Source organism: Gilbertella persicaria (genome assembly GCF_025201335.1).
Source record: "Gilbertella persicaria strain CBS 190.32 chromosome Unknown B0P05scaffold_74, whole genome shotgun sequence".
Classification (NCBI taxonomy): Eukaryota; Fungi; Mucoromycota; class Mucoromycetes; order Mucorales; family Choanephoraceae; genus Gilbertella; species Gilbertella persicaria.
In genome coordinates, this window is record NW_026252035.1 from 72,675 (window position 1) to 97,676 (window position 25,002).

At 38.9% G+C, this 25,002-nt stretch overlaps 10 protein-coding genes and 1 non-coding gene across 11 annotated transcripts; 4 read left to right on the plus strand and 7 right to left on the minus strand.

Moving 5' to 3' along the window:
- Positions 1–2: 2 nt before the first annotated feature.
- Positions 3–4,016, minus strand: B0P05DRAFT_500417 (uncharacterized protein). Its single transcript, XM_051575433.1, has 12 exons — positions 3,448–4,016; positions 3,285–3,400; positions 3,170–3,235; positions 3,076–3,114; positions 2,930–3,031; positions 2,741–2,879; positions 1,642–2,695; positions 1,161–1,599; positions 966–1,112; positions 840–904; positions 708–795; positions 3–663 (listed from the first exon to the last, which is right to left on the minus strand). The coding sequence occupies exons 1-12, from the start codon at positions 3,992–3,994 to the stop codon at positions 79–81; spliced, it is 3,387 nt and encodes a 1,128-aa protein (XP_051429578.1). The 5' UTR covers positions 3,995–4,016; the 3' UTR covers positions 3–78.
- Positions 4,017–4,155: 139 nt separating this feature from the next.
- B0P05DRAFT_564412 (mitochondrial inner membrane translocase subunit Tim17/Tim22/Tim23/peroxisomal protein PMP24) lies at positions 4,156–4,962 on the minus strand. The gene is made up of 4 exons (XM_051580831.1): positions 4,881–4,962; positions 4,733–4,832; positions 4,371–4,679; positions 4,156–4,315 (listed from the first exon to the last, which is right to left on the minus strand). Exons 1-4 carry the CDS (start codon positions 4,916–4,918, stop codon positions 4,310–4,312), a joined length of 453 nt encoding a protein of 150 aa, XP_051429579.1. The 5' UTR covers positions 4,919–4,962; the 3' UTR covers positions 4,156–4,309.
- A 965-nt stretch (positions 4,963–5,927) lies between these two features.
- B0P05DRAFT_340050 (uncharacterized protein) lies at positions 5,928–7,550 on the minus strand. The gene is made up of 6 exons (XM_051573579.1): positions 7,489–7,550; positions 7,401–7,436; positions 7,251–7,350; positions 7,013–7,205; positions 6,525–6,959; positions 5,928–6,472 (listed from the first exon to the last, which is right to left on the minus strand). The coding sequence occupies exons 1-6, from the start codon at positions 7,517–7,519 to the stop codon at positions 5,984–5,986; spliced, it is 1,284 nt and encodes a 427-aa protein (XP_051429580.1). The 5' UTR covers positions 7,520–7,550; the 3' UTR covers positions 5,928–5,983.
- A 270-nt stretch (positions 7,551–7,820) lies between these two features.
- B0P05DRAFT_564415 (alpha/beta hydrolase fold-domain-containing protein) lies at positions 7,821–9,141 on the minus strand. The gene is made up of 3 exons (XM_051580832.1): positions 8,752–9,141; positions 8,499–8,700; positions 7,821–8,438 (listed from the first exon to the last, which is right to left on the minus strand). Exons 1-3 carry the CDS (start codon positions 9,106–9,108, stop codon positions 7,984–7,986), a joined length of 1,014 nt encoding a protein of 337 aa, XP_051429581.1. The 5' UTR covers positions 9,109–9,141; the 3' UTR covers positions 7,821–7,983.
- Positions 9,142–9,438: 297 nt separating this feature from the next.
- B0P05DRAFT_576022 (uncharacterized protein) lies at positions 9,439–10,067 on the plus strand (the record flags this gene model as incomplete). The annotated part of the gene is made up of 2 exons (XM_051581677.1): positions 9,439–9,490; positions 9,535–10,067. The coding sequence occupies 2 exons, from the start codon at positions 9,439–9,441 to the stop codon at positions 10,065–10,067; spliced, it is 585 nt and encodes a 194-aa protein (XP_051429582.1).
- A 65-nt stretch (positions 10,068–10,132) lies between these two features.
- On the plus strand, positions 10,133–11,166 carry B0P05DRAFT_564421 (uncharacterized protein). The gene has a single exon (XM_051580833.1). The coding sequence runs from the start codon at positions 10,302–10,304 to the stop codon at positions 10,692–10,694; it is 393 nt and encodes a 130-aa protein (XP_051429583.1). The 5' UTR covers positions 10,133–10,301; the 3' UTR covers positions 10,695–11,166.
- Positions 11,147–11,991, minus strand: B0P05DRAFT_564422 (40S ribosomal protein S9). The gene has a single exon (XM_051580834.1). It carries the CDS (start codon positions 11,951–11,953, stop codon positions 11,381–11,383), a length of 573 nt encoding a protein of 190 aa, XP_051429584.1. The 5' UTR covers positions 11,954–11,991; the 3' UTR covers positions 11,147–11,380.
- Positions 11,992–12,161: 170 nt separating this feature from the next.
- On the plus strand, positions 12,162–13,248 carry B0P05DRAFT_564425 (60S ribosomal protein L21-A). Its single transcript, XM_051580835.1, has 4 exons — positions 12,162–12,450; positions 12,539–12,695; positions 12,759–12,952; positions 13,011–13,248. The coding sequence occupies exons 1-4, from the start codon at positions 12,432–12,434 to the stop codon at positions 13,121–13,123; spliced, it is 483 nt and encodes a 160-aa protein (XP_051429585.1). The 5' UTR covers positions 12,162–12,431; the 3' UTR covers positions 13,124–13,248.
- A 454-nt stretch (positions 13,249–13,702) lies between these two features.
- On the minus strand, positions 13,703–15,640 carry B0P05DRAFT_340198 (armadillo-type protein). Its single transcript, XM_051573580.1, has 4 exons — positions 15,113–15,640; positions 14,373–15,071; positions 13,949–14,330; positions 13,703–13,890 (listed from the first exon to the last, which is right to left on the minus strand). The coding sequence occupies exons 1-4, from the start codon at positions 15,542–15,544 to the stop codon at positions 13,847–13,849; spliced, it is 1,557 nt and encodes a 518-aa protein (XP_051429586.1). The 5' UTR covers positions 15,545–15,640; the 3' UTR covers positions 13,703–13,846.
- A 1,431-nt stretch (positions 15,641–17,071) lies between these two features.
- B0P05DRAFT_592299 (transcription factor/nuclear export subunit protein 2-domain-containing protein) lies at positions 17,072–21,958 on the plus strand (the record flags this gene model as incomplete). Its single annotated transcript, XM_051582973.1, has 4 exons — positions 17,072–17,446; positions 17,494–18,006; positions 18,054–18,245; positions 18,296–21,958. The coding sequence occupies 4 exons, from the start codon at positions 17,072–17,074 to the stop codon at positions 21,956–21,958; spliced, it is 4,743 nt and encodes a 1,580-aa protein (XP_051429587.1).
- Positions 21,959–22,547: 589 nt separating this feature from the next.
- B0P05DRAFT_t118 lies at positions 22,548–22,630 on the minus strand. Its single transcript has one exon. It is a non-coding gene; the product is annotated as a tRNA-Leu (tRNA).
- Between the last annotated feature and the right edge of the window lie 2,372 nt (positions 22,631–25,002).

A 25,002-nucleotide genomic window follows, 5' to 3' on the forward strand; every position in this document is an offset into this window, starting at 1 on the left:
ATCATGTGTATTTGTACTACAAAATAATAATTTATGCAGTTTCTCCCTGTTTATTTTCTATATGTGATATGTACAATATTATATCTGATCCTCTTCTTCCACATGGTTAGATGGTGAATCAGCGAAATGATTATGATGACTAGTGTTTTTGGGTTGTTTGGTTTTTTTGTTAAGCAATTTCTTCTTTTCTTTGGCTTCCATTTTTGCCTGCTTTTCTTGCTCTTTTAATTCTTCCCTTAGCCTGCGCTTTTGTTCTTTTTCTGCAATACGCTGGGCTTTTTCTTCCATCTTTTGTCGCTTCTTTTCGGCTTTTTCTGCCTTTTCAGCTACAATTTCTTCTGCTGGTCGTTTACGCTTATATTTTTTATGATCTGTACCTGTATTTGAATGAGAAGAGTCTTTAGCTAGCTTTTTACGGCCTGCTGTAATCTTATTTGTGGGTGGGTAACGAGGCCGGTTCTTGTTACGGTTGGGAATAAACTCGTCTTCAACGATTGGTAATTTTTTAGCAAAGTAAGGCTGAAGTAGACCAATAAATGCTTTTTCAGACTTGACAGGAAGGAAGTTGGGCGGTGGGGGGAATCGGTATTGGGGCTCCTTTGCAATAATGCTTTTTATGGGGGCATTGTCTTTGTTCTTGCCAAACCAAAGACGACTAGGAATCTAAAATAGTATAAGAAGATGCATAAACACCACATACAATTTACCTGAAGCGAGCCCATGTTGTATTCTCGATCCAGACCAAGTTCCCTAAACCCAAAATAATCTTCACCAAGATCTTCACCAAATATACCACTATAAAATCATAAGTATTGTTCTTTTGAATACAAATTTTTTACGTGATAAATGTCTCTTCCTCATTAAGCAACTCTTCTTCATCTTCTGTTGATTTCTCAATGGGGCCCTAAATCATAAAAAAAAAGAAAAACCATGAATCTATGTATTTTTAAGGTTTCTTAACTTACAGACAGCAAATCTTGATACGAAGTCTGAAGTCTACGATGCAAATCGTCCAGACGCTGCATTCCCCGTTCAACATCGTCATGCACATAATCCTCAAGTTCAGAAATGTTCAACACGCCATTTTCATAAAGGGAATGAGACAGCATTTCCTAAAAACAAGATTAGAATCTGTGTATGATAGCTGTGAAAAGTCTTACATCTCCATTCATTTGATGGCCGTAATTATCCGAATAGGATCGCATGGTTTTTCCAATACTTGTCAGATAATTTGTCATGATATCTGTCAGTACATTTAATGCACCGACTTTAGCACCTTCAAAACCAGCATGCAAAAGTATTTTGGATAGTATCTTTTGAGCTAATTGATGGCCTGATTCGCTATTAAGAGATAATGGTGGACGCTCTTTGACTGAAGAAGAAGGAACAATACTGAGTTGTTCTTGGCTTGATGTAGATGTTTCTAGCTCAATTGATCCTGTTAAAGAGGATATAGGCACATTGTTTCGAATAGCGTTGCATTTAGCATAAACAAGTCGAATTTGTTCCAGCTTTTGATTGCTCTTGTCAATTAAGGGATTAAGTCCATAGGTTGGAAAGTCAAGCTCTGGATATAAATCTAGAGACAAAGAAGAATATCTACAGAAATCATTAGAGAATAGACACACATAAGCTACATACCCTTGTGCAGCTAGTAATGCTTCTGGGCTTAGGTCTACTGAAGATTTGCGTACAATTCCCTTTTCTTGACTAGAACAAGCAGGTTCTGACAAGTCTTTCACTATATCTTCTATTTCAGGGATACCAGTTGTTATGTTATAATCTGGCAGAAACAAATCTGTTCTAGCAGCATCGTCCACTGTCTTGTCAGGTTTTGCAATTTTGCGCGAAAAAAAGGCATCCAAATTCTCGTCGTCACTTGAATCCAGATCAAAGTCATCATACAATGTTGCCTGGTTAGATCGTCTGTCTGTCCATTTAAGAAAACGGTCATGATCACATCTCAGTAAGCGCATCACAGATTTAGGTTTATCATGTAAATGCTCTATCATTGCAAATCTTTCCATATCTAAGCTCGACCTTACAAGTGCTTCTCTTTCTCCAAAGGGAAACTGATACTGCTTTTCAACATCTGTTGTCAGTTTTGCTCTTGTACGCTTTGTCTTTTCTCGCCACACTTGGTCTTGAAATTCTCCATCGTCAATTTCTGCCTCCATATTTTTTTCTTCTTCTTCTGGATCTGCATAGCCTGATTGATCTTTTTGAATGCTTTTTCCACCATAAACATGATGATGGGGTTCGGGTGTTAATTCAATGTCACTTTGATGATCAATAGCTACACTGGATCCTCGAGTCATGGATCGCTCTCGAAACTGATGGTCTGATACAGGCGTAGATTTGCGTTCATTGATCGAGCTGAATACCATATGTTTGCCTACTGATTTACGAGATGTAGTGGGTTCTTGTTCATCCTCTTCACTTATGTCATCTCCCTCCTCTTCAATGTCTGGTCGAAGGTCTTTGATAGTAATGTTAGGCACACGCGATAATAGGCGTTCTGTTTTCCTTCGCATAGCAATGGCATGTTTTCTGTACTCGCTGGCTGAATTTGTATTATAGGCTAGACAATTTTCATAGATCAAAAAGAGATCATCAGCAAATTCCTTTTTGGATTTGTATGCCAGGTTCTTCATCTTTTTCGTTACTGTGCCTAAATCCATTGGTTTCTCAATGACTAGCAATAGTGTTATATACGGATCTGTGAGTGCTTGTTTATTACCATCAAAATAATCTGGTGCTTCACGCTTGTTCACTTTGTTTAAGAAGGGTGTAGAGTGTTCAGTGTAATTCTTTAGATCTGTCAATACTTTTTCGCAAGCCTCGTACAACTCTTCTTGACCCACACGATCATCGTTTGCCTATATTGTTAGTTTTGGTCTCCACCCCTCTCAAACTTCTGCTTCCTTACCCATTTGGATCGATGTGGTTTAAAATCAGATAACAAGTTTTGTAATTCTCGATCAGATAATGATGTTTTCTGTCTGTTTGCCACAATGCCTTGTAAAAGATACTATTACAAGGTCAGTCTTCTATTCCGTATGTTTTGCTCTCTACCTTTAAATTAAAATTGCCGTCCGCATTAAACATTTGTAGCTAACAGAAAAGAGATCAGTTAATCTATACTATTTTAGTACATTTTGACAATTACTGATTTGGCTGCTGCGTTTTCTTTTTCTTCTTCGGCTTCGTTTAGTTGCTCTTGTGCTTCGAATTCCTAATATATAGAATCATAAGCATGATGGGACTATCTCTACAAATCCTACTTCTAATTTGCGTTGTTCTATCATAGCTGGCATGTCAAACTCAAGTGTATGAAATATGTCTATCAGAGGGACATCATCACTCACTATAAAGCTTTCTTCTATTTTTGGGTCTGTAACTATTCACAGAAAAATGAATACTTCATTCATTCATTGCCTATGTCACCTTGATCCTCATGTATTTTTTTTTCTGATTTGTTATTTGTCTCGTTCTGTTCATTCTCCTGCGGTACTGGCTCTGCTGTCTGAGTTGGTTCTATGGATTCTATCGTCTCTATTGCCGCTGGTGGAGGTGTGGAAGGTGGTGGCGATAGCATTTGCTGTTCTGACTCTTCTTTCTTTATAAAAACATGCGCTTCTACAAATGTTTGTAGAGCCTGTGCTATCTCTGTTTCTGGTGGTATTTTTAGCTGTCGCGCTTTCTCCAATAAAGGTTCAAGTTCTAGTGCTTTACAGCACGATTTGCGGTGATGAAAAAGGTGGGGTATCAATTGTTCATAAAGCATAGAACGTACACGAAAGGCTGTGGTGCACAAGTCACTTTTCTCTTGTATATTGATAAAGGCTATCCAAGTTGTAAAAGACACCAAAGCGTCTTGAAAATAAGTTTGTTCTGTTGCTGACAAGTATCGTTTATGCAGTTCGTTTTCAGCCAAATGTTGAGAGAGTGTAAAAGATAAAGGCAACCATGCTGGTAGCTTGTGTGTAGACATAGTGGGATGAAGAGAAAGTGAGAGAGAGAAAAAGTGAGTCAAAAAGGAACACTGCCTTCATGTCTCAAAAATTAGTAACGAGTCACACAGCATTTCTCGGTGAAAATCACTGCTTTGCTTTTTTTTTATCCGAAATCGTTTATTGTAGCATCATATCCAAGTATCTCGACTGGACAAAAAAAAAACAATAACCACTGATTGAAACGTATAATAGTGGAAAAGAGAATAAAAGGAGATGGGAGAAACGTATAATATATACACAAGAGTAAAGGGTAGATAAATCTATTTGATCTTTTTTTAAGATAATGATGGTGCTTAAATCTATCAAAAAAAAGGTCAATGCTTTTTTGCCATTCATGCTTGTCATTATTCTTACCTGAGGCATCACAGGCTTGACTTGATCAGCAGTCATTCTAGAAATACCAATACCAACACCTTCAATCAATGCTAAAAGAGCACTACCGACTACGGCAGAAACTGCTGCAGCCTTGACACCACCACGAGCAGCCAACACACCACCAGTCAAACCACCAGAAATAATAGAATTCCAGGGATCTTCCTTTTGTCTGATGCCCTTCAAACCACAATCAAATGTTGAGAAGAGACCACCCCAAACTGCAAAGTTACCACCCAAAACGGGGGCACGAGCTTTCATGGCGGAAACAGCACCAGTCAAACGCTCACCCTAGACATACCTGCTTTAGTATTGGTTTTTATCAATCTACACAATGTACTTACTCTGGGAGAGTTTTTGGCTCCCTTGACAGAGTGCCAAATACCACCACCAACTGCACCCATAACAAATGCACCACCTAAATCGTTAAGAATAACCCAAGGGCTTAAGAAAATGTTTAATTCTCGATTGTTTTACTATCTACACGCTTACCAGGGATCTCTAGAATGATCTTGTGAAGAGTGACCCATTTTATATTATACGTAAGAGTGTCTTTGAGACAAGGAATAAAAAATAAAAAAGAAAGAATTCCAGGGTAAATCGAACACTATATTTTCTAAACACTTGAAGATTGGACCGCCGACTGTGACTAGCTTTCCTTTGGCCTAAATGGCGGACTTGAATAGGAAAGAGCAGTCCGACAAGGATGCATAAATATCGTTGTAGGATAACTTTGATTTCTTCATTATCTCTCAGCTACAAATAGTTGGATAGAAGCATTATGGAAACAAACCATGACTATATCGAGCTTTGATCAATTCAACATTTCATACAGTTTAATATGATGAAAATTCGACAGATCCTTTTTTAAAACTCCGTGAGAAAGTAATGAAAGTAAAAGAAGCCCTCTCTCAATCAATAAAGTGCTTATTCATCTAGAATTTATGCGTTTGACAACTCAGCATGACCAACTTGAAGAAGCAATTAGAGAAAAATGTATTGATATTTTGTAGTGTCATTTCTAAGCATTGATCATTACCTGGCATTATTATCGACACCAAACGCTCTGCAAGATCAGGACTGATCCTCTTCCATTCTTCAACAAGTACTCCCTTCAATTCAATAGTATTATTGATCTCAGCTCACATGCTTTTTACTCACTTCTCAAGATCCCATCATAAATGTTCAATTGAACTTGAATTAGAATTTAAGTAGGTCAGTGTTTACAGCTCTTGATTTGATGAGCCTCTTCACATTATTTTGTTCCAAAGGAAACAAATGTGACCATAATAACTGCCTCTCTCTTCTGTCTAGTCCCATTGAACATCATGTAATTGCTTTAGAAAAAAAAAAGACTAGAAGAATTGATACACTCAGGTGTACCTTGAAACAGATGGTTAAGACAACTGCCAAACTGCCTGCTAAAAAAAAAAGCATTGACAAGATCTTAATAAGATTGTTTGTATATAGCATAGACTTGTGATGCGAAGAATGCATCTTCAGCAAACACGACTACTAGGTGAAGTACGCATCTCGAACGAGCGGAAGATTAAGAAAAAATTGTACTTAAACCTATATGGTTTCTATATGTTTATTTAGCGCCATTTAGAGTCATCTACAGCAGGACGTTCCTCTTCTTCTTGTTCCTCTTCTTCTTCTTGTTCCTCTTCTTCTTCTTGTTCCTCTTCTTCTTCTTGTTCCTCTTCTTCTTCTTGTTCCTCTTCTTCTTCTTGTTCCTCTTCTTCTTGTTGTTCCTCTTCTTCTTGTTGTTCCTCTTCTTCTTGTTGTTCCTCTTCTTCTTGTTGTTCCTCTTTGTATTCTTCTTCATGCTCTTCTTGAGGCTTAGGGATGCCTCGCTCGTGCACTTCTTCAGGAGGAACGTAATAAGGATTAGTGTTATGACCATAAGTACTGTGTAAGTCTCTTTCTTCTTGAGCTAAACGATGCTCGTTTCTTTCAATGGCTTCTTCTCTGTGTTTCAAGTCTTCTTCCCTTTCTTCCTCTTCGTTTTCATCAACTTCATGCTTGATCCAAGCACCAAGGCCAACGGCTGCTGCACCAGCAAGAGCAGCACCACCGTATTTCTACAGAAAAAAAAGAGGGCATGAATAAAAGATTCATGAAGCTTCATCTTACCATCCAATCAGGAACGGGCTTTTTTTTCTTTTCTTGTGAAGCAGTAGATGAAGGTGTACCAGGAGCACTGCCGGGTGAGGCAACAGGAGGCGTATTGTAGGCAGGAGGTTGTGTGTAGCTGTTGTTGCTACCATTGTAACCGCCAGCGGCACCAGGAGCACGAGTATCATGTGATTCACTACCAGGCATACCAAAAGAAGCATCAGAGCCATAACTGATGGGTTGTTGATGGTGGAAATTAGGTGCTTGTCCAGACCCATAGTTATTGGGCATAGGTGTTTGTGGACCCAAGGAAGAAGCAGAGTCTTGTCTGGCAGGAAGATCATGATGACCGTATGTGTTGGGTGAATGCATTTCTTGTTGTTCACCACCATAAGGAGGAGGAGCAGTAGCAGGAGCACCGTAACTGTGATAGCCATCATTCACTTGTTCAGCCTTTTAAAGTACACACAATTCAGTACAAAAGTGCATTGGACCATCACACTTACCTGAAAGTTCAATTTGACAAAAACATGACCAAAAGGTGCACCGTTCGTGCCTGACAAAGGAACCCAGTCTTCAAAGTTACCAGCTTCAAAGACCTTGGACAATGGAACTTGAGTAGAACCCATAAGTCCAGGACGAGAGGCGTCTTCATTGATCACATCGATATGAAGGGTTTGATCTTGTTCGCCTACGTTACTAACATCGATGTTGGTTTCATTTTCGAAGAATGCTATTACTTACAGTTTCAAAGTGTCATGGAATTGAGGTTCAGGACCTTGAGCAGAATTGGTTCGATGCTTTTCAGCAGAAGAGACATAGCATCCAATAAAAGGTTGAGATTCTGTCTTGAGGTTAGCTTTCACCTTTGTATATCTACAAACAAATGATTACCTGCATATCCGTTTTGAGCAAGACCAGCAATGGTCACTGAATTTGTTTGTTGTCAGTCATGTATGTATGTACCTATGCTGTTACTTACAAGGAGTGAATGTGAGCTTTCCAGAAGGCATAGTAATTGATATAAGTTTTTTTTTTTTGTTTAAAAAAAAGAAAAAGAAAGCTTCAATACAAGACAATGTATTTATAGTTCATCTAATGTAATAGGAGACTTAAATCCGATACCTAAATGTGGCAATACAATATGAAGGTCTACATTTAAGCTTTTTTTTTTTATTAGAGTAATTGCTGGAAAAACGGATACCAAAGTACCTTGCACTTCTTTAGTGTAACTATCCAAGAAAAAAATGTAGTTTTCTATGTAAACAACTTTAGAAAACACAGCCCTTTATTATCGTTTTTTTTTTCTATTTTCTAACTATTATGCGTAACAACAAATAAAAGTCTTGGGCAACATAAAATGGGTCTATATTATTCACTTGACAAACAAGAAGCCTTTATATCTCCATTGACACATGGCAAAATGGGTATCTAATGAACTCATGGCAAACGGGATTTCAAGAAGACAATGTTTATTTTATTGTGTATGATGTTGCTTAATAAACTCAGAAATCATTTGGAGAGACATGACGTACTGTGGCGTTTCAGGGTGATCCTCGCTCATATAGCCATGAATTGCACCCAATATACGCATACCATAAGTAGGCACACCTGCATCTGTCAAGCGAGTTGCATAATCTTCTCCTTCGTCACGAAGCACATCTGCCTCACATGTCAATATAAGTGCAGGTGGGAGGTGTTGAAGCTGCTCGTCTGTAGCTAAAATAGGGGAAGCGTACACGTTTTGCATATCTTTTGTAGGATTGGAAAGATAACATTGCTTGACAAGCTCTATTTCTCTTAGACCTAATCCATAATCACCACCACCAAAGAGTTGGTATGATTCATATTTGCTAGTGTCAAAAATAACACAGGGATACATAAGCACTTGAGCTCGGATAGCATCCGACATACCATGCTCCTTAGCCATGACTTGAAATAGATAAGCAAAATGATCCATAAGGCAGCTTTTTTTTTTCATGTTTTACTTACGAGTGATAACAGCAGCCAAGTTGCCACCAGCAGAATCACCAGCCACAATGATGTGGTCAGGATCAATATGAATCGAAGCTGCACCATGATCTCGAAGCCAACATAAGGCTGCAAAACACTCTTCCGCTGCCACTGGAAACTGAACTTGAGGACTCAACGTGTATTCTACCAACACAACCGCCGAATGTGTCCGGATACATAACTACACCATAGGTCAGTATCCTTATTTTTTTTTTTTTTTGGAGTCACTTACTTCACTGACTAGTTTAGCATGCGTATAAGCTGAGCCCTTAATAAACCCACCACCATGATAATACAAGATCACAGGTAATACATTGTCCTGAGTGCCAGGGGGTCTAAAAATGACTGTCTTGACTTTGAGATGATTGGGTCCACCAGAAATTTCTAGTTTAATTTGTTCAGTTGCAGGCATGATTAATTTGCGTGCTTGAACATCATCGTCTGCACGCTTTTGGATAAGGAGTTGTAAACGCTCTTCTGGGGTTGCGTTTTTCATGGTTTCTAATGCTGCCTCTGATTTCTGTTGGATGATTCTGCATTTTTCCTTGTAGATAGGATGTATATGATATGTTTTGATAGCTTCAGTCATATTTGTATAAACATATATAAATATAAATAAAAGAAGTGGAAAAAAAAAAGGATACAGACTCAAATAAACGCATGAACATTCATCCAGATTAGAGTTAAGTTCACAATGAATGTGTTGTTAAAGACATTAGCAATGGAAACTAATGCCCTTCCCCCACCCCTTTTTCTTCTTTTTGACACAACATACGGAAGCTTAAAAGTGTGTTTTTTTTATGCCCCTTGCAGATATTGTCAAGTATGAAGCTGTATAGAAGCAATGTATGTTTTCTATAAACTAAGGCTATTCAAGCATATATAAAAGAAACAAGAATTGTTGTTGTTATACATTATCATGCATTTCTCTCTTTTTACTACAGTTGCTTTTGTTACTTTTCTTGTGTTGGGTAAAATGAATGTGAACGAAAAGGTATCTAAATAGTATGTATAGGAATCCAAGCTGCTGCTATTACCAAGTCAGTTGGCCAAGTGTCTAAAGGCAAACAAGCGAAACCTACGTCTGAAGTCGAGCATAAGAAAAAGCAGCCCAAAGGCTCCTCTACACAACACACCAACAGCAGCGACTCTTCTTCTGTCTTTGTCTCTAGACCCTCTTTTACCCCAAAAAAGCCCGCCTCCTTTCGAACATGTACAGCTGCTGTCAATGAATTGCAAACTCAATTTGATCGTCTGGATGAAGCCAGCTTTCATATCAATTTGAACAGTACTCCCTTTTTCAATGCAATCAGTGCTGTAGAAGGTGTTGTTCGTTCTGCCAGGCGTGTCTGTTGTGTACCTGATGATCGTCGCCGAGGAAACAAAGATGAAAATGAAGATAAAGTCGAGACTATGGAGCGTACTACAGAACAAATTGAAAAGAGTCTTTCTTATGCTCCTCTTGCTCCATCTGAATATGATAATGCCTTCTTCTTAGTACCGAGACTAAGGTCTTCTTTACATGAACTTAAAGACTGCATTAACTAAGTTTTTTATGCATGGTATAAAAATTAATAAAATGGGCTCGGAAATCTTATTTGTATCGTCTTTTTTTTTTTTTTATTTTTTATTTTTTACACTATGAGACTCTTTGTCCTCATCGTATTGTCATGTTTACTTGAGTCTATGTATGCTTATCCAAGTGCACCAGGAACAGTAAATATGAACAACACAAAGAGAGAGAAAGAAAAAAAAATAGTAATTGATACATCATAGTGCAATATGAATAAGATGGCCACAATAGGACATGGTCCCTCTCAATCCACATGTCCCGATTGCTACGGTGTCAAGATCTCGACTGACTCACCTTCTCTGGTCAATATCCATCTCACAGGACGCTATGCTTATCAAGGCATTGTTTTACTTGTCAAGGATGCAGTGACGAACAAGACAATAGGTGAATTCCAAGACTTTGATGAGACCTTGTTTACTTCAGTTGCATGTGATGATGATGAAGACGAACAAGATCAGATTGAACCTGATTCTTTAGCTGTATTAGGTCATATTGATCCCAAACTCAAACAATGGCCTGTTGATGTAGGCTGGAATATGCAACCACAAAAGCCAGTGACTCGTTTAAAACTTCAAGGCATGGTGGTAGTAAGTAGACAATAGAGTCTATGCACTTTGATTACTCATCCCCATTCTCTTAGCTTGACTATGATAATTTTCATTTGTTACCAGAAACTGAATTCAAGATCATGCGAAAGATTGTGCCTACGACTACTACAACAACTACAGTTCAAGCTATGCCTACGGTGGCAATAGAAACCATAGTTGAACATGACATTGGCACCACAGTCAAACAAGAGACAAATGTCTTGTTTATGTGGGTGTTATCTTTTTTCGTTTTCTTTTATGTCACAATGTCTGTTTGTTATCGACAACTTGTCAAGAAGCGATTGACTGCAAAAAAGAACGTTGTGTCTTCACTTATGCAACCTGATGAAATTACTTTGGTGACCTCAAATCCAAAGGATATTTAAATAGATAGACTCAAATAAATAAATACGTAATCAAAAGACTCTCATAAACCATGCAAAGGACTACTATCATCCTAAAAGGAACACCATATAGAGAAAGGCTTAAATTCACACATATGTATGAAATATGAATCCATAGATTCCTCAGAGTTCTTTCCAGAGATAATAGCCCCAAAAAAAAAAAAATAAACCATGGAATATGATACTGTGTCACATAAAGTAACGACAGGTGCTTTGCAAATGAAGATGTTATCAAACATCATTGTAAACGAGCGTTTATTATTTGCAAAGGTTCATATCTGGGAGGAGAGAAAGAGCTTATTCTTCATCATCTTCAGCATCATCATTACCACCGGCGGCAGCAGCAGCTCTCTTTCTCTTGACACGACCAGGGCGACCACCACCAAGAGGAGAAGTCAAGGCAAAGTCAATGTGCTTTTGAGATTCCAAACGAACAATGAAAGAGGGAACATTGACGATTTGCTTACCAACACGAATGTGACGTTGACGAATCAAGACACGAGCGTGATGAATAGACTTGGCAAGACCCAACTTGAAGACTTGGGTTTGAAGACGACGTTCCAAGAAATCTTCAATCTTGAGAGCCAAGACGTAATCGAGCTTCATACGGGTTTCATCAAGAACACCAATACGCAAAAGACGACGGATCAAGGCATTACCTTCAAAGAGACGACGAGGGTCCTTTTCATCAAGCTTCAAAAGTTCACGAGCAGCACGACGGATCTTGGAAAGGGTCAATCCGACTCTCCAGATTTCCTTCTTGTTCTTAAGACCGAATTCACCAATCAACTTGAGTTCTTGGTCAAGACGAGCGGATTCGAAAGGACGCTTAGGGACCTTGGAAGTCTTGCTGTAGGTTCTACCAGGCATGCTTGTAAAGGTTAAAGAGAAGGAAACAAAACAAGAACTGGTTGCTCCTCCATTTTAAAAATAAAAAAAAAAAATGACGGTAACATGTCCACAAGAGAAAAAATTTTCCTTCATAAATTTTTTTGATTGGCTGAATTGACATAAGCCACACAAAGCGGTGGGATGTATGTAGTGAGCTCAACAGACATCCCACATTGTCCTTCCATATCAAAGCATTATTGTCTATGATAATTACAGTTCAACAAAAGACCAAGAAGGCACTGCTCATGTTTCTTTCTCTTTCTCTCTTATCTCATTGCTCAAGATAGACCTATAGACTTTATCAAAACAGCCCTCTTGCATTCATGAATACAGTGCACACGATGGCTCTTGATTTGCTAAGCCACTACAATTTTTTTTTCTTTTCCAGCTCGCTATAATAATAATTTTTTTCCTTCCAACCCTTTTTTCGGTCTCTTTCCATACCACTTCGTACAAGATGCCTCACTCGTTCGGTCGTAAGTAGACACTCTCATCACCTTGTGTTTTTATTAGGAAACAACACGACGATTGCAGAATGATGTATATTGACCAGTTATATCTTAGTTCGCGCTCGTACTCGTCACATGTTCTCTCGTAACTTCAGAGAACATGGTGCCATCCCTCTCTCCACCTACTTGAAGACCTACAAGGTTGGTGATATTGTCGACATCAAGGCCAACGCTGCTGTTCAAAAGGGTATGCCCCACAAGTTCTACCACGGGTAAATATCAACAACATCATCAACCTAGGCAACGAAACAGTATGGATAACTCATTTTCTATAGTCGTACTGGTGTCATTTACAACGTCACCAAGACCTCTGTTGGTGTCATTGTCCACAAGAAGGTCGGTAACCGTTTCATGGAGAAGCGTGTCAACATCCGTATTGAACACATCAAGCACTCCAAGTGTCGTCAAGAATTCTTGGACCGTGTCAAGGCTAATGCCCAAAAGAAGAAGGAAGCCAAGGAAGCTGGTGGTAAGTTCATGCATGATGGTCATTGTTCCTCTAAATCTTTATTTTTTTTTTTTTTTAGTCTCTTTCAACTTGAAGAGAATTCCTGTTCAACCCCGTGAAGCTCGTCATGTTTCTACCAAGTTCAATGTTCCTCAAACCATTGCTCCTATTGCTTATGAAACTCTTTTGTAAGAGAAAGAGAGAGACATTGTTTATTACTGCAATAAAATCAGATTTACAAATATGAAAAAAAAGGGGGGAAGAAAAGTAAAGAGGGAGAGAATCAATGCAACACATACATTGATCTATTGTTTTATTTTTTTTTTTTATTTTTTTTTTTAATTTTCTAATAGCGACGTCTACGCTTGTATGAATCACGGCTACCACTGTCAGATCGACTATCAGAACGACGACGACGTCTTGGAGGAGTAGAACTACGTCTACGGCGACTATGATGAACAGGAGAACGACTACGAAGAGGCGTACGGCTACGACTTCTAAGAGGTGTACGATCACGTCTTCTACGGGCAGGTGAGCGGCTGTCATGTCTACGGGCAGGTGAGCGGCTGTCATGTCTACGGGCAGGTGAGCGACTATCATGTCTACGAGTAGATGAGCGACTAGCATCTCTTCTGCGACTATCACGACGACGAATAGGAGTGCGAGAACGACTACGAAGAGGTGAACGATCACGTCTTCTACGGACAGGGCTACGACTACGGCTAGAGGCAGAATCAGATCGACTATAGCTACTGGAGCGACTACGACTACGACTCGTGCTGCTGCTACTGCTGCTTCTACTACTACTTCTACTACTATGGCTGCTTACTGATGAACTATCACTATCTGAAGAACTACTATCAGATGAATCACTGCTACTATCATCCCGTCTTATCGACTGTTGAGGAGCCGTTCTTAACCATTCACGCAAATCTTCAGTAACAGCACCAAGACCAATACTAGTCCAATAATTGATAGCAAAACGAGTGTTTCGAGGATTGTCTTTAGGAAACATACCAGCTAGGCTTTCAGACATGTAAGGATCAGCCAAGCGTTCCTTGAGTGTCTTGAGACCCAAGAATTCATTGATTTCTTGAAACAAGATCTTGATAAAGATACGGGAAGCAGATGTTGTGTTCTCTTCAGTCAAGATGATGATTTCAAAAGTAGTCCAAGGAAGTGAGTCTGTATTGAAGAGATGGGCAAACAATTTGGCAATATTACGAAGACGGTTTGTTTCATAACGATGGATAGTCTCAAAGACTTCTCTAAAGCAACCAGTGAAATTATCTACCCACATACGGTCTGATTTACAGAAGCGTTCAGCCATTAAACCATAGTATTTAAGGTAAGTACGTTCTTGAGAACAACATTCGATAATCATATTACAGAGTTCAATCTAGGGTAATATTAGTGATATCCTTCAATTCGAGAGACTTACTTCATGTCCTTCAGGGATATTGATTCGCATTAATTTATGACAAGCTTCTTCAAAATTGACACTGGACATCACAGTCAAGTAGATCTTTCGACGCAATTCAATCACATCAGCATTTGTCTTGTCTAGCAATTCAAGTCTCTGTTCTTCTTCGTCTTCGCCTTCCTCTTCACTTTCCTCTTCACTGCCACTTTCATCGCCGCTTTCACTTTCTTCGTCAGAGCCTTCACCCAAGATTTCTGCTTTAATAGCATTGTATTTCTGTTCATTTTCATCATAGTTGGGATCATATTTAAAGATATTAGCCATTTCTTCAGCATCCAAATCATCATCATCCAAACTGATGTTATGTGTAATCTGATCTTCTTCTTCTACCAAATCAAGTTCTTGAATGACAGGTTGATTGTCTTTATATTTGTCTTTTCTGACTTGAAACAAGACTTCAATCATGTATTGAACACGCTTGTCAATTTCGCCTTCATGCAAGACAGCTCTGAATCGTTCATAGATGGCATTGTTGGCTTTAGGGCAAATTTGAGATAAAAGTGCGCCTACTTCACGCATGAAGCCTACAGCAATTTCGACTGAATCATCGGTAGGTCGTTCCAACAACAAGGCCAGAATTTGAAGGGCAAGTACCTTGTCTGCAATCAACTGATTGGTCAAATGAGCAATAAACATGGTGGTAGATAAACACATTGTCTAAATGATGTCAGATGGAGTCATACTCAATACACGCTTACCTTGTCATTACGTCGATAGGCTCTTCTGAACTGAAGCACAAGTCGAGACAATAGCAATGCACCTACAGCAGGTAACTTTGTGTTTACGACAGCAGTTACTGCTGCATACACAGGCGTGAAAGGCAAACTTGCTTGTTGTGCCTTCATCATACTGCGGCAAAACAAACCTCGACCACGTACGAGATTTTCACCAAACAGTTCAGGTATAATCATCTTGATGTTGGACGTATTCACTTTGTTGATGAGACCGTTGATAGACTTTTTGAGTGCTTCCCAAGTGATACGTTGATATTCTTCTGTACTGGAGTCTGTGATGTTTTGTTGCATTTGACGTAACCGATGAGGTGGAATATAGGCACCACCTGCTCGAGTGGTGGTGGAAAGTTTAAGCGCATCGACGCGTCCTCTCGTTGTCTCTACTTCACTACTCATGCTCTTTTTTTTTTGTATGTGTATATATATATATATATATATAAATAAAGGTCGAAAGAAAGACAGAGAGAGAGAAACAGAGAAACAGAAAAAAAAAAGGCGTTTTTGTAGTGTGGATACAGTCACAAGGAAGTTTATATGCTGAGTTTGAAGATGATAAATATACTTGAGGTTTCAAAAATGCATAAAAACAAGGTTATTACTTAAAACTATCTTAATAAAAGTTGTAGGTCTTTGTATTTCAAGTTGAACGATGTAAGAAACGTACCATTTTGACTAGCAAGTTATCAAGAAAAAGCATAAAAAGCACTTTTGCAGCTTTTTAGCCTTAGCATACTGTTTCTATAGAAGATTCTATATGAATCTAGTATCGTTATCAACCTTGGATTTTTGCGCTTTATCTCAATATTTGAGTAGGCTTCTATGTTTGTTCATCATTTCATATAACGCAATCAAAGTTCAAATATCGGTGTCTTAATTCTGGTTTTCGAGTAGAATACCCTTTGCCAAATTGTCAATAATAGCCATTTTCAACATGTCAGATGTTTTAAGCCCCCCAAAAAAAAAAGTATCAGTAATAGACTTAAATACATTGTATATTATTTGTAAGTATTCTATAGTTTCAAAGACTGTTTTTCTTAGCTTGGTAATAATAGGTACTACATGCATTAATCATAGACCAAATCAGGACGTTTCTTGGACAACGATTTGAATTGCTTTACTTTATCTTGATAACGTTTCTTTGCATTTTGGAACCAAATACTCACTTGTATAGGCATAAGGTTTGTTTGGAGAGTAGGTAATGCATCATTGTGTTTCAGAAACTAGTTCATATAGACATCAATTGTACCTGAATCCAAGTTGGTTCGAATTCTTTTTTTTTTTTTTTTGTTTTTGGTGTGGTTTAAAACTAGAAACTTGACTATCCTCCAATAGCTTGACATATTGATTTAAAAAATACAAAGAAGGTTAAGTAAGATGACAAGTGTCTTTGATAGCCTTGTTGTTCTCCAATAAAATATCATTCAGTTGAATGTCAAGAAAATCTGGTTATAGTCGAGGAAGGCAATAATACAATGCCAAACTCTTCCTCTTCCTCAATCAGATTTATTTTATGAATAGAACAAGCAAGATTTTTACCACTTGACACGTCAAAAAAAGTATCTCCATGGTTCATGGAAAGGTGTCTGTATTTTTTTCTCAATGTTTCCTATGGATCCTATTATGATTAAGAGACAAAGCCCATACAGACTTGAGAGAAATCCAAGTCAACAATATCCTTTGGATTTATGGTAGATCTGATAAAAGAAAGGTTGGGTGGTATCAATGGGCTAAAAGGCTGATAGTTATATTTCAGTATTTATTTACTATCATGTCTATCCATATCAGCATATGTAAAAAGAGAGAAAAGGGCTAATAGGCGCAGTTTATGACCTTGGATATAAATTAAGCATCCGAACCTTTATTTACGCACACACATATAAATTTTTCTCTTTTTCTTTTTTAAGACGTGTTTCTCTTGTTAGTATGTCTACAACAGATGAATACACGCACAATGTTGTTGTCCAAGAAGAGTTGGATCGAATGAAAGCAGTAGCATCTGAATATCGTGTAGGTGCTACTTGTGAATTTCGTACAATCATCAGCAACGCATGCAGAGACACTTATTTTGGACGTCGATCTGTATCTAACTTTATTGAAGTTGCATCTAAGGCTATACAGCAAGAAGAAGACTATTTCAAACAGTTTGAAATACCCGTCAAAGACCTCTACTTTAACTCCATCAAGACATGGGAGTCACAATGGGAAGTATTACGCGAACATCAAAACAAATCAACTGAAAAGGCCGCTAAATACAAGAAATTGACAGACAATCTGACTGGCATGGTCAATCAACTATTGGTAAATAACAGCACTTGGATATCGTTCTACTCACACAGAACTAATAGGAATCAAACACTATTACAGTAGGCGATTGTAAAGTCAATTTGACAGTTCAGTTATTGTTTGATTGTGGTATAATCAATAATGTCAAGATCTTTGAGCGTCGCCTTGTACGTTTAAATACAGCCATGCTCTATAAACAAGACAAGTATAATCTTGTCAGAGAAGTGGGTGAAGGCTATGCCAGTCTTTTCAACGAACTCACAAATGCCAGTATTGACAATGAACGAGACAGTAAAGGCAAACTTGAATCTACACCCATGGAACGTATTCCTCAGTTTCTCAAGACAATCACTTCTCATATGGGTGTATTTCATCTGGATCCTAATCGTGTGCTCGACATCATTTTGGACTTGTTTATTCGTCAATTGCGTGTCAATCACAAGTTTTGGATTGCACTCATCAAAGAATCAGAATGGGTCAAAAGTCTAGTCCATACTGACCTGAACGGTGAAGTCGTGAATAATCCCAGTCCCATCATGGCTCAATTGTTTGGCTTCAGATTCCATAGCTATCATGTAAGAAGCATTCCTTGTTTAGTTCTGATCTAATTGCCCATTGCTAGAATGAAGATGTTGAACCCACACCAAAGGACATCTACTTTGCTATTGCTATCTTGTTAAAGAACGAGCTTATTCTGTTGGGTGATATTCTGCCTTATCTTTACCCTTATGATGAGGGTTTATCAGATGAAAAAAAGGAATACATGGAAAAGATGAATAAGGAAATCACTACAAATTCAGGTGGTCAATTAGCTGTAAGTGTCTATGCGTTTGACGAGATTTGTTTACTCATTGTCTTCTGCAGATGTATGGTGCTTTAGGTGAAACAGAAGGCTCTACTGTCAGAGTCAAGAAAGCAAAACAAGAAGACGAAACACTAGCAGAAGAGGAAGTAATAACAAAAAAGAAATACGAACAAAATGATGTGGTTGAACTTGTCCGTGCTTTATTGTCCATTGGGGATTTGAAGCATGCTCAAATGATCTTGGCAGAATATGAAAAGCTTGTTGATCTGTATCCAGAACTCGCTTATGATATCTACCGTTTGTGCTCTATTGTACTTGAGCCTGCTTATGATACCTTTGTGCCTGAAGAAACCAAACAACTCTATGCTCACTTCAATGCATGTGCTGACCAGTCACAGATCAAGACTGCCTTATCTACGCAAGATGATCCTAACCCCAAGATTCCTGACCAAATCAAGCTGAAGCGTGTACTGGTATTTGATGCCTTATTGGACGATGCAAAGGACATTGTCAAGCGAGAACGCTATGTATTCTTCTACAAGAATACCAAGGATAACTTGGACCTCTGTACCACATCTGAACATTTGATGCAGCGCTTCCTTCCTTTGGCTCGTTTGGCTGGCTACAAGACGTATTTGGGTACAGACCTAGTTCAGAAAGTGATTTTGATCATTGGTGGTCTAGTGGAACGTGAAGCTGAATTTCCCGGTAGCAGAGTTCATTGTATTAACATCTTGCGTGAATTCTTGTTGCCTTCGATTGCTTTTAGTCAAGGCAATCCTGGCACCATGGCCAGTGTCTGGGAAATCCTTTGTCGATTTACTTTCCAAGAACGATATGCACTTTACGGTGAATGGCATGCTGATTTCTACAAAAAGACGATTGAGACCAAATTACTCAAGGTGCGTACCGAACGTTCTATTCGAGAAGTGATGCGTTGTGTCAACAAGAACAATGTGCGTCCGAGTGGCCGAGACTTGGGCAAACTGGCCCACTCAAATCCTACTTTAGTCTTTCATCATATGTTGGACCAAGTACAACAGTTTGAGAATTTAGCGCCCTTGATGGCTGAAGCATGCCGTTACTATGGTGACTTTGCATACGATGTTCTTGGCTTTGTCTTGACCGAAAAATGGACTGGATCTCAAGGACCTGGAAGAACACTCAAGTCCAAAGAAAAAGATGATGGTTTTGCTCATCTATGGTTCCGTTCACTTGCTATCTTTACAGGCATGTTGTTCAAGAAACAGGATATGGAAGCGACACCTTTACTCAGATACTTGGCGTGTCGTTTGCGTTATGACGATGCTGTGCCTGATTTGCATCTTTTGAACGAATTTGTCACCAAGATGGGTGGCGTTGAAATTTTGGCTAGTGCTTTGACAGATGATCAAATTGCTGCTGCAAGCTGTTCAGAAACAATTAAGAGTGAAGCCTTTTTACCTGTATCTCCAGACAACCGTCGTGCTTCTCGCCGTGTGTTGAGCAGATTGAAGGAATCTTTACGGAAGAACAATATTGGCTTTGAAATCCTTGTGTTGTTGTATCGACTGGATGAAGTATGTTCTTCTGAAGCTGGTGTGCCTGCTGCTGTACGATGCCATAAGTTGGATCATGTGCATCAAAGTCAAATTCAATACTTTGAGCTTATTACGTCTTTGTTTGAAGGTGAAGAGTACGATGCACTTGTGCCAGATGCAACTGTGCTTGTGAATGATTATCGTTTGCCTCTTGACATCACCATGAACTTTACTCGACCCAGGACACAATTCGCCATTAAGAACAATATCAATGAACCTATTGTAGAAGGTGAAATCTGGGCCCCATTCAAAGCTCTTAGCGAGAGTGTCTCTGGTTGTTTACCTGATCCTCCTCTCAACACTATCTTTTCTTCTGAATTCTTTGTGATCTTTTGGCAATTGACACTGTATGATATCTATTGTCCTGAAGAACCTTATGAAGCAGCCATCAAGCGTGAAGCCGAAGTCATTCGTAAATGTCAAGATACACGTAGTCAATTTTACTTGAACAATCGTCCTTCTGTGGTTTTAAAAGCACAACGTCAAGCACAGTCCCGTTTGGATCAATTAAAAGAAGATCTGACGAAACACAAGGCTCATGTAGAAAAAATCATGGCTGTCTTGAAAGAATCAAAGAACCGTTGGTTCCCCAGCTTAAATCAACGTCAAGCGCAGATTTCAAGTGTTATGCAATACTGTTTGTTGCCTCGTAGTCGACAATCTGAAGTAGATGCTGCATTTTGTTATGAATTCAGCATGTTGATGCATCGTATCAACACACCCAACTTTTCAAGCTTAACCTTGTTTGACAAGATGCTTTCGGACAACTTGCCAGCAAGCTTTTTGGCCTTTTCAGAATATGAAACAACCGTTTACTCTCGATTTATTTTCAAGGCACTTTCAAAAATGCAGAAATGGCATGCAGATGAAAAACTGTTTGTCAAAGAAGCACACGGTGATAACTTGATTGGCTTTCAAAAGAACTGGAATTCCACACCTACACCTATTGCCAAAGAAGATTTGTTAAGCTTTACAGATTTCCAGCGTGTTTTGCATAAATGGCATTTCAAGTCCGACTTGGTGATTGAACAAGCACTTAAATCAGGTGAAGTTGTAGTCATGAAGAACGCATTTATGGTATTGCGTCAATTTGCTCCTTGTTTTCCTGCTGTAGCAGATCATGGCAACAGTATTTTACAGATTGTTAAAAAGTTGACAGAAAAAGATGAACGTGGTAACATTAAGGTGTTGGCAAGAAGTTACATGGGCTTAATTGCTAAATACAAGACTAAATGGATAACAAAAGAAGCCTTTTTGGGTATCAAGCAACCTTCTCCTCCTGTTGAAATCAAGATAGCTCCTCCTAGTAACAGCAGTGGCACTAAAGATGTGCCTTCTTCATCCACCAACAAAGACAAGGAGAAACCATCTTCAACATCTGATAATGACAACAGCAGTAGCAGAAGACGAGATGATAATCCTGAAACAAAATCTTTACAACCTGCTAATCTAAATAGTAGCAGTAGTAGACGTAATGAAGACACGACTCGCTCAAAAAGCACACAAAGACAACCTTCACCACCAAAATCACCACCTTCAGACAGAAAACGTGCACGCGATCCAGAACCCCCTATAAACCGAACCGAAAAGGCATTGCGTATGGAAGAATCTAGTAGCCGCCACCATCGTTCAAGTTCAAGAAGAGAGTCACCTCGTGAGAGCACAAGCAGTAGTCGAATCAGTACCCCAGTTCGTAATGAATTGCCACCTCGAAGTAGTCGAGATCCTACTCGACCTAGTCGTGAAGCTATATCACCTACTTCTCGTAGCAATGATGATCGATCCAGTCGTTCAGTAAGAAATAACGAGAGCAGCACTCGAGTTGTATCTTCTTCTTCTGCAGCCGCTGCTACGACTGCACCTAGTGCAAAACGTCCCATTGATTCAGACAGCAGAGATCGTGTTCGTGAAGAAAGACCTGAGAAACGACGAGATTTGCGTGATGAGAATCGTAATGTAAGAGACCCTGCACCTGTTATCACAACTTCAAGGTCACGAATTGATGATGGAAGAAGAGATGATAGAATTCGAGACAGTAGACGTGCTGATGACAGAAGAGCAGATGATAGAAGAGTAGATGATCGACGAGTAGACGATAGAAGAAGAGACAGAGATAGAGATCATCGCCATAGAAGAAGATAATACAACAAACTTTTTTTATCCAAAAATAAAAAAAGGATGAATCGTTTTCATTCAATGAATCATGCGAGATTATCAAGCTTTGTGATATGGAAAATAACCTTTGAACTCTCAGAATGTTGTTCCTTCGTTCTGACTTCTGTTTGCTGTTATGCTTGTTTAAAACCATTACTATTTCAGATGCTCTACAAGACTTTGGCCTACTTTAACGGATAAGAAGAGTAGATATGTTGAATCTATGTGTATGGACACAATATTTTCAAATCGTTTCTCTTTTATGCCAGGCTAGCAATGGCTATAGGTACAGGGCTGAATGGCATAGTACAAGTGACACCTGCTGTTGAGATGCAAAAGTAAACTAAGCTTATCAAGTGCATAGAATGGATTTTATGTTGATCTACTCTTGTGTTTCATGGAATGTTTCTGGCTATTACTTGCAACTAATATTTAACTAACGCTTTAAGCTCACATCATCTTCTAAATTATTCACTTTGCCAGATGCAAGCAAAACAAGTCTAATACCTTGCAACAATATGAAGAAAGATACAATACATTAAAAAAGAAATTCCTAAGTTTCAAACAAAAGAGGTAATGAAGAGAGTGGGATTTGAACCCACGCCTCCGAAGAGATCACGACCTTAACGTGACGCCTTAGACCAACTCGGCCATCTCTCCATATTATTTTGTCATGTGTGCATGTTTGTTTTGGTTCGCTTCTTCGTTCTCTTTCGCGGTTTTTCTGGTGATTCTATTATGTTAACAAATCTTCAAATTGGAATGGTGCATGTCTCTGATGTTCCTTAAAGTACATACAAAGTTTGGTGTGATTTGGTCTAGGTCTGATGGTACAATGGTGTTCCAAAGATTTCAGCCAATGGTTCTGTCTTCTGTCAGACCCAATCAGATTCGAGTCAAAACTACTGATCGGTGTGTCAATTGTTGGGTCTGGGTCTCAATTGTTGTACTTTTTTTTGGTTCCTTATTTGTCCTACTTCTTCCGTATTTTGTTTCATGATATTTTGCTGTGATTTAATTGTGTATTTTATTTTGTTTTATTTTGTTTATTGTATTTGACAGTTCATCTCAGTTTGAATCTGTTGAATTTTATAATTTAATTGTATTAATTGTTCTCCTGTTTGACATTTCAAACGTAATTGCTTTTTGGGCAAGTTTGATCTGTTCTAGATTAATGACAAGCAATTGTCTTTGTAGAAATTTATTCTAAAGAAAGTATAAAAGCTTAAAGAACTTTAGAAGGAATAAAAAATATCAAGAAATTAATCTTAAAAATCGAATTTTTTTTATAAATTTTATTTTACATATATCTTCATTGTCTTTTGAAGGAACTGTGCCTAAGGTTATAATCTCTCTATTTGTGTCTATCTCTCTATAATTACAATAGTCTTTACAGTCTTCTGTTGTTAATTATTGGTTTATCTCTTTTATTTGTTGGTCTCGTCGTTCAAGGTAAACACAAAGGGAAAAAGAGGGAGTTGTCAAGTGGTCCGGCCTACCAGATCATATATGTGTTCTAACATGTATTATTACTCAAGTTATATTATGTCTATTAAAGAAGCAAACTCAAGTACTAAACGTGGTGCTGGTATGAGGTTCATGAATGAGCCTAGAGAGTTCTCTGGTGAAGGTGATGGTAATTCTGCTTTGGTTTGGGTCAATCGTATGCAAAGGTTGAAGGTCTCAGGAGGTTTGAGTGATGAAGAAATGTTGTTCGTCGCTAGTGACAAGCTTGTTGGTAAAGCAGAGACTTGGTTCAACGTGGTTGGTGCAAATACAGTTACCTGGGATGCCTTCGTGAGCGCTTTTAAGAAGCAATATTTATATGATCAAGAGGATAAGTTTTGGAGTCAAGTACAAGGTCTTAGACAAGGTGCTGAATACCCCTCAGTGGATGATGTTGCACTCAAGATGCAAGAGTTGTTCATGCTTTTAGACAACAAATCGCAGAGTTTGCAAGTGCGTACGTTTCTTAACGCTATCAAACCCAACATTGCTTTTGAGGTGGAAAAAGAAGGTGCACCGGTGACTTTTGAAGAGGCGAAAGTAAAGGCTATGCAGATTGAGCGTAGTTTGGTCAAGTACGCAAGTACTATTGGTTTTGAGCCCGTTGAGACTGTAGTCCCTAAGTTTCCTGTGTCTGCTCCTTCGGTTGCAAGTGGTTCTGTATCGGATGCTGCTTCTATGTCCAGTATGTTCTCTTTGGTGGACAAGTTAGAAAGGTTGAGCATTAATTTGGTAAACTTAACTAACAGTGTGGCTCAAAATGGTACTCGTGGTAATACTGGTGGTGTCGCTTCTGTTCGTCGTAATTTGGTCTGCTTTTACTGCAATAAAGAAGGACATAAGAAGCCTGAGTGTCCGGAGTTCTTGCAAAAGAACAATTTTGGGTCTGGGGTTGCAAGTGGTAGTAATGCTATACCCATTGGTAATGGGTCTTCAAACTTTTCTGGTGAAAGCCAGGGAAAAGAGAAGGAGTACCGATCTTAAAGGAGGTGATTGGTACTCGTAGTAATGGTGAAAATCCTCTAAAGAAAAATGACAAGTCGGTGAACTTGGTTGATACCCTGAATGACAACAGTGTTAACGAGATTTACGGTGTGAAGAGACCTGTGTCTGCTGTGCCAGTTGATACGCCGAATAAGCGGGGTAATAAGGGAAAAGCGGTGGATCAAGGTGATGTAGTCATGACTATGCCGGTTCCAGTTGGTAATGGTGCTTTTGTTCCTGCGGTTGATGGTATTGCTGCTCCTGTTAGGGGTGAAAATGTTTTTCCTCCGGTTGTTGGTGTTGCTGGTCCTGTGGTCAAGTCTAGGAAAAAGCGGTCAAAGCCTCGTAGGTTACCCGTCAAGACTAATACCTTGAATGTTTGGGACACTTTGAGGAGTTTAGATGCTGGTCTTTCAATGCTGGATTGGTTAGCTATCGACCAAAGTGCTGCTAGGGATGTTGGTGACGGTCTGAAAGACTTGAGGCTGCAACGACCAAAGAGGGCAAAGAGGCATTTAGCTGCTGCGGTAGAAAGAATGAAT

What these genes read in the sequence shown, in the direction of transcription:
- B0P05DRAFT_500417 (XM_051575433.1), bottom strand. Translation starts at nt 3,994, where the DNA reads ATGTCTACACACAAGCTACCAGCATGGTTGCCTTTATCTTTTACACTC. An exon ending in ACGGCAATTTTAATTTAAAG is followed by an intron (nt 3,032 to 3,075) that starts GTAGAGAGCAAA and finishes ACCTTGTAATAG; the next exon opens with TATCTTTTACAAGGCATTGT. An exon ending in ACAACATGGGCTCGCTTCAG is followed by an intron (nt 664 to 707) that starts GTAAATTGTATG and finishes ATACTATTTTAG; the next exon opens with ATTCCTAGTCGTCTTTGGTT.
- B0P05DRAFT_564412 (XM_051580831.1), bottom strand. Translation starts at nt 4,918, where the DNA reads ATGGGTCACTCTTCACAAGATCATTCTAGAGATCCCTG. An exon ending in GATCATTCTAGAGATCCCTG is followed by an intron (nt 4,833 to 4,880) that starts GTAAGCGTGTAG and finishes CATTTTCTTAAG; the next exon opens with CCCTTGGGTTATTCTTAACG. An exon ending in GAGCCAAAAACTCTCCCAGA is followed by an intron (nt 4,680 to 4,732) that starts GTAAGTACATTG and finishes AGGTATGTCTAG; the next exon opens with GGTGAGCGTTTGACTGGTGC.
- B0P05DRAFT_340050 (XM_051573579.1), bottom strand. Translation starts at nt 7,519, where the DNA reads ATGCCTTCTGGAAAGCTCACATTCACTCCTT. An exon ending in TTCCATGACACTTTGAAACT is followed by an intron (nt 7,206 to 7,250) that starts GTAAGTAATAGC and finishes CATCGATGTTAG; the next exon opens with TAACGTAGGCGAACAAGATC. An exon ending in TTGTCAAATTGAACTTTCAG is followed by an intron (nt 6,960 to 7,012) that starts GTAAGTGTGATG and finishes GTACTTTAAAAG; the next exon opens with GCTGAACAAGTGAATGATGG.
- B0P05DRAFT_564415 (XM_051580832.1), bottom strand. Translation starts at nt 9,108, where the DNA reads ATGACTGAAGCTATCAAAACATATCATATACATCCTATCTACAAGGAA. An exon ending in ATGCTAAACTAGTCAGTGAA is followed by an intron (nt 8,701 to 8,751) that starts GTAAGTGACTCC and finishes CCTATGGTGTAG; the next exon opens with TTATGTATCCGGACACATTC. An exon ending in CTTGGCTGCTGTTATCACTC is followed by an intron (nt 8,439 to 8,498) that starts GTAAGTAAAACA and finishes ATCTATTTCAAG; the next exon opens with TCATGGCTAAGGAGCATGGT.
- B0P05DRAFT_564421 (XM_051580833.1), top strand. Translation starts at nt 10,302, where the DNA reads ATGAATAAGATGGCCACAATAGGACATGGTCCCTCTCAATCCACATGT.
- B0P05DRAFT_564422 (XM_051580834.1), bottom strand. Translation starts at nt 11,953, where the DNA reads ATGCCTGGTAGAACCTACAGCAAGACTTCCAAGGTCCCTAAGCGTCCT.
- B0P05DRAFT_564425 (XM_051580835.1), top strand. An exon ending in CCCCACAAGTTCTACCACGG is followed by an intron (nt 12,696 to 12,758) that starts GTAAATATCAAC and finishes CATTTTCTATAG; the next exon opens with TCGTACTGGTGTCATTTACA. An exon ending in GGAAGCCAAGGAAGCTGGTG is followed by an intron (nt 12,953 to 13,010) that starts GTAAGTTCATGC and finishes TTTTTTTTTTAG; the next exon opens with TCTCTTTCAACTTGAAGAGA.
- B0P05DRAFT_340198 (XM_051573580.1), bottom strand. Translation starts at nt 15,544, where the DNA reads ATGAGTAGTGAAGTAGAGACAACGAGAGGACGCGTCGATGCGCTTAAA. An exon ending in ATATCCCTGAAGGACATGAA is followed by an intron (nt 14,331 to 14,372) that starts GTAAGTCTCTCG and finishes ATATTACCCTAG; the next exon opens with ATTGAACTCTGTAATATGAT. An exon ending in CATGTCTGAAAGCCTAGCTG is followed by an intron (nt 13,891 to 13,948) that starts GTATGTTTCCTA and finishes TTATTGGACTAG; the next exon opens with TATTGGTCTTGGTGCTGTTA.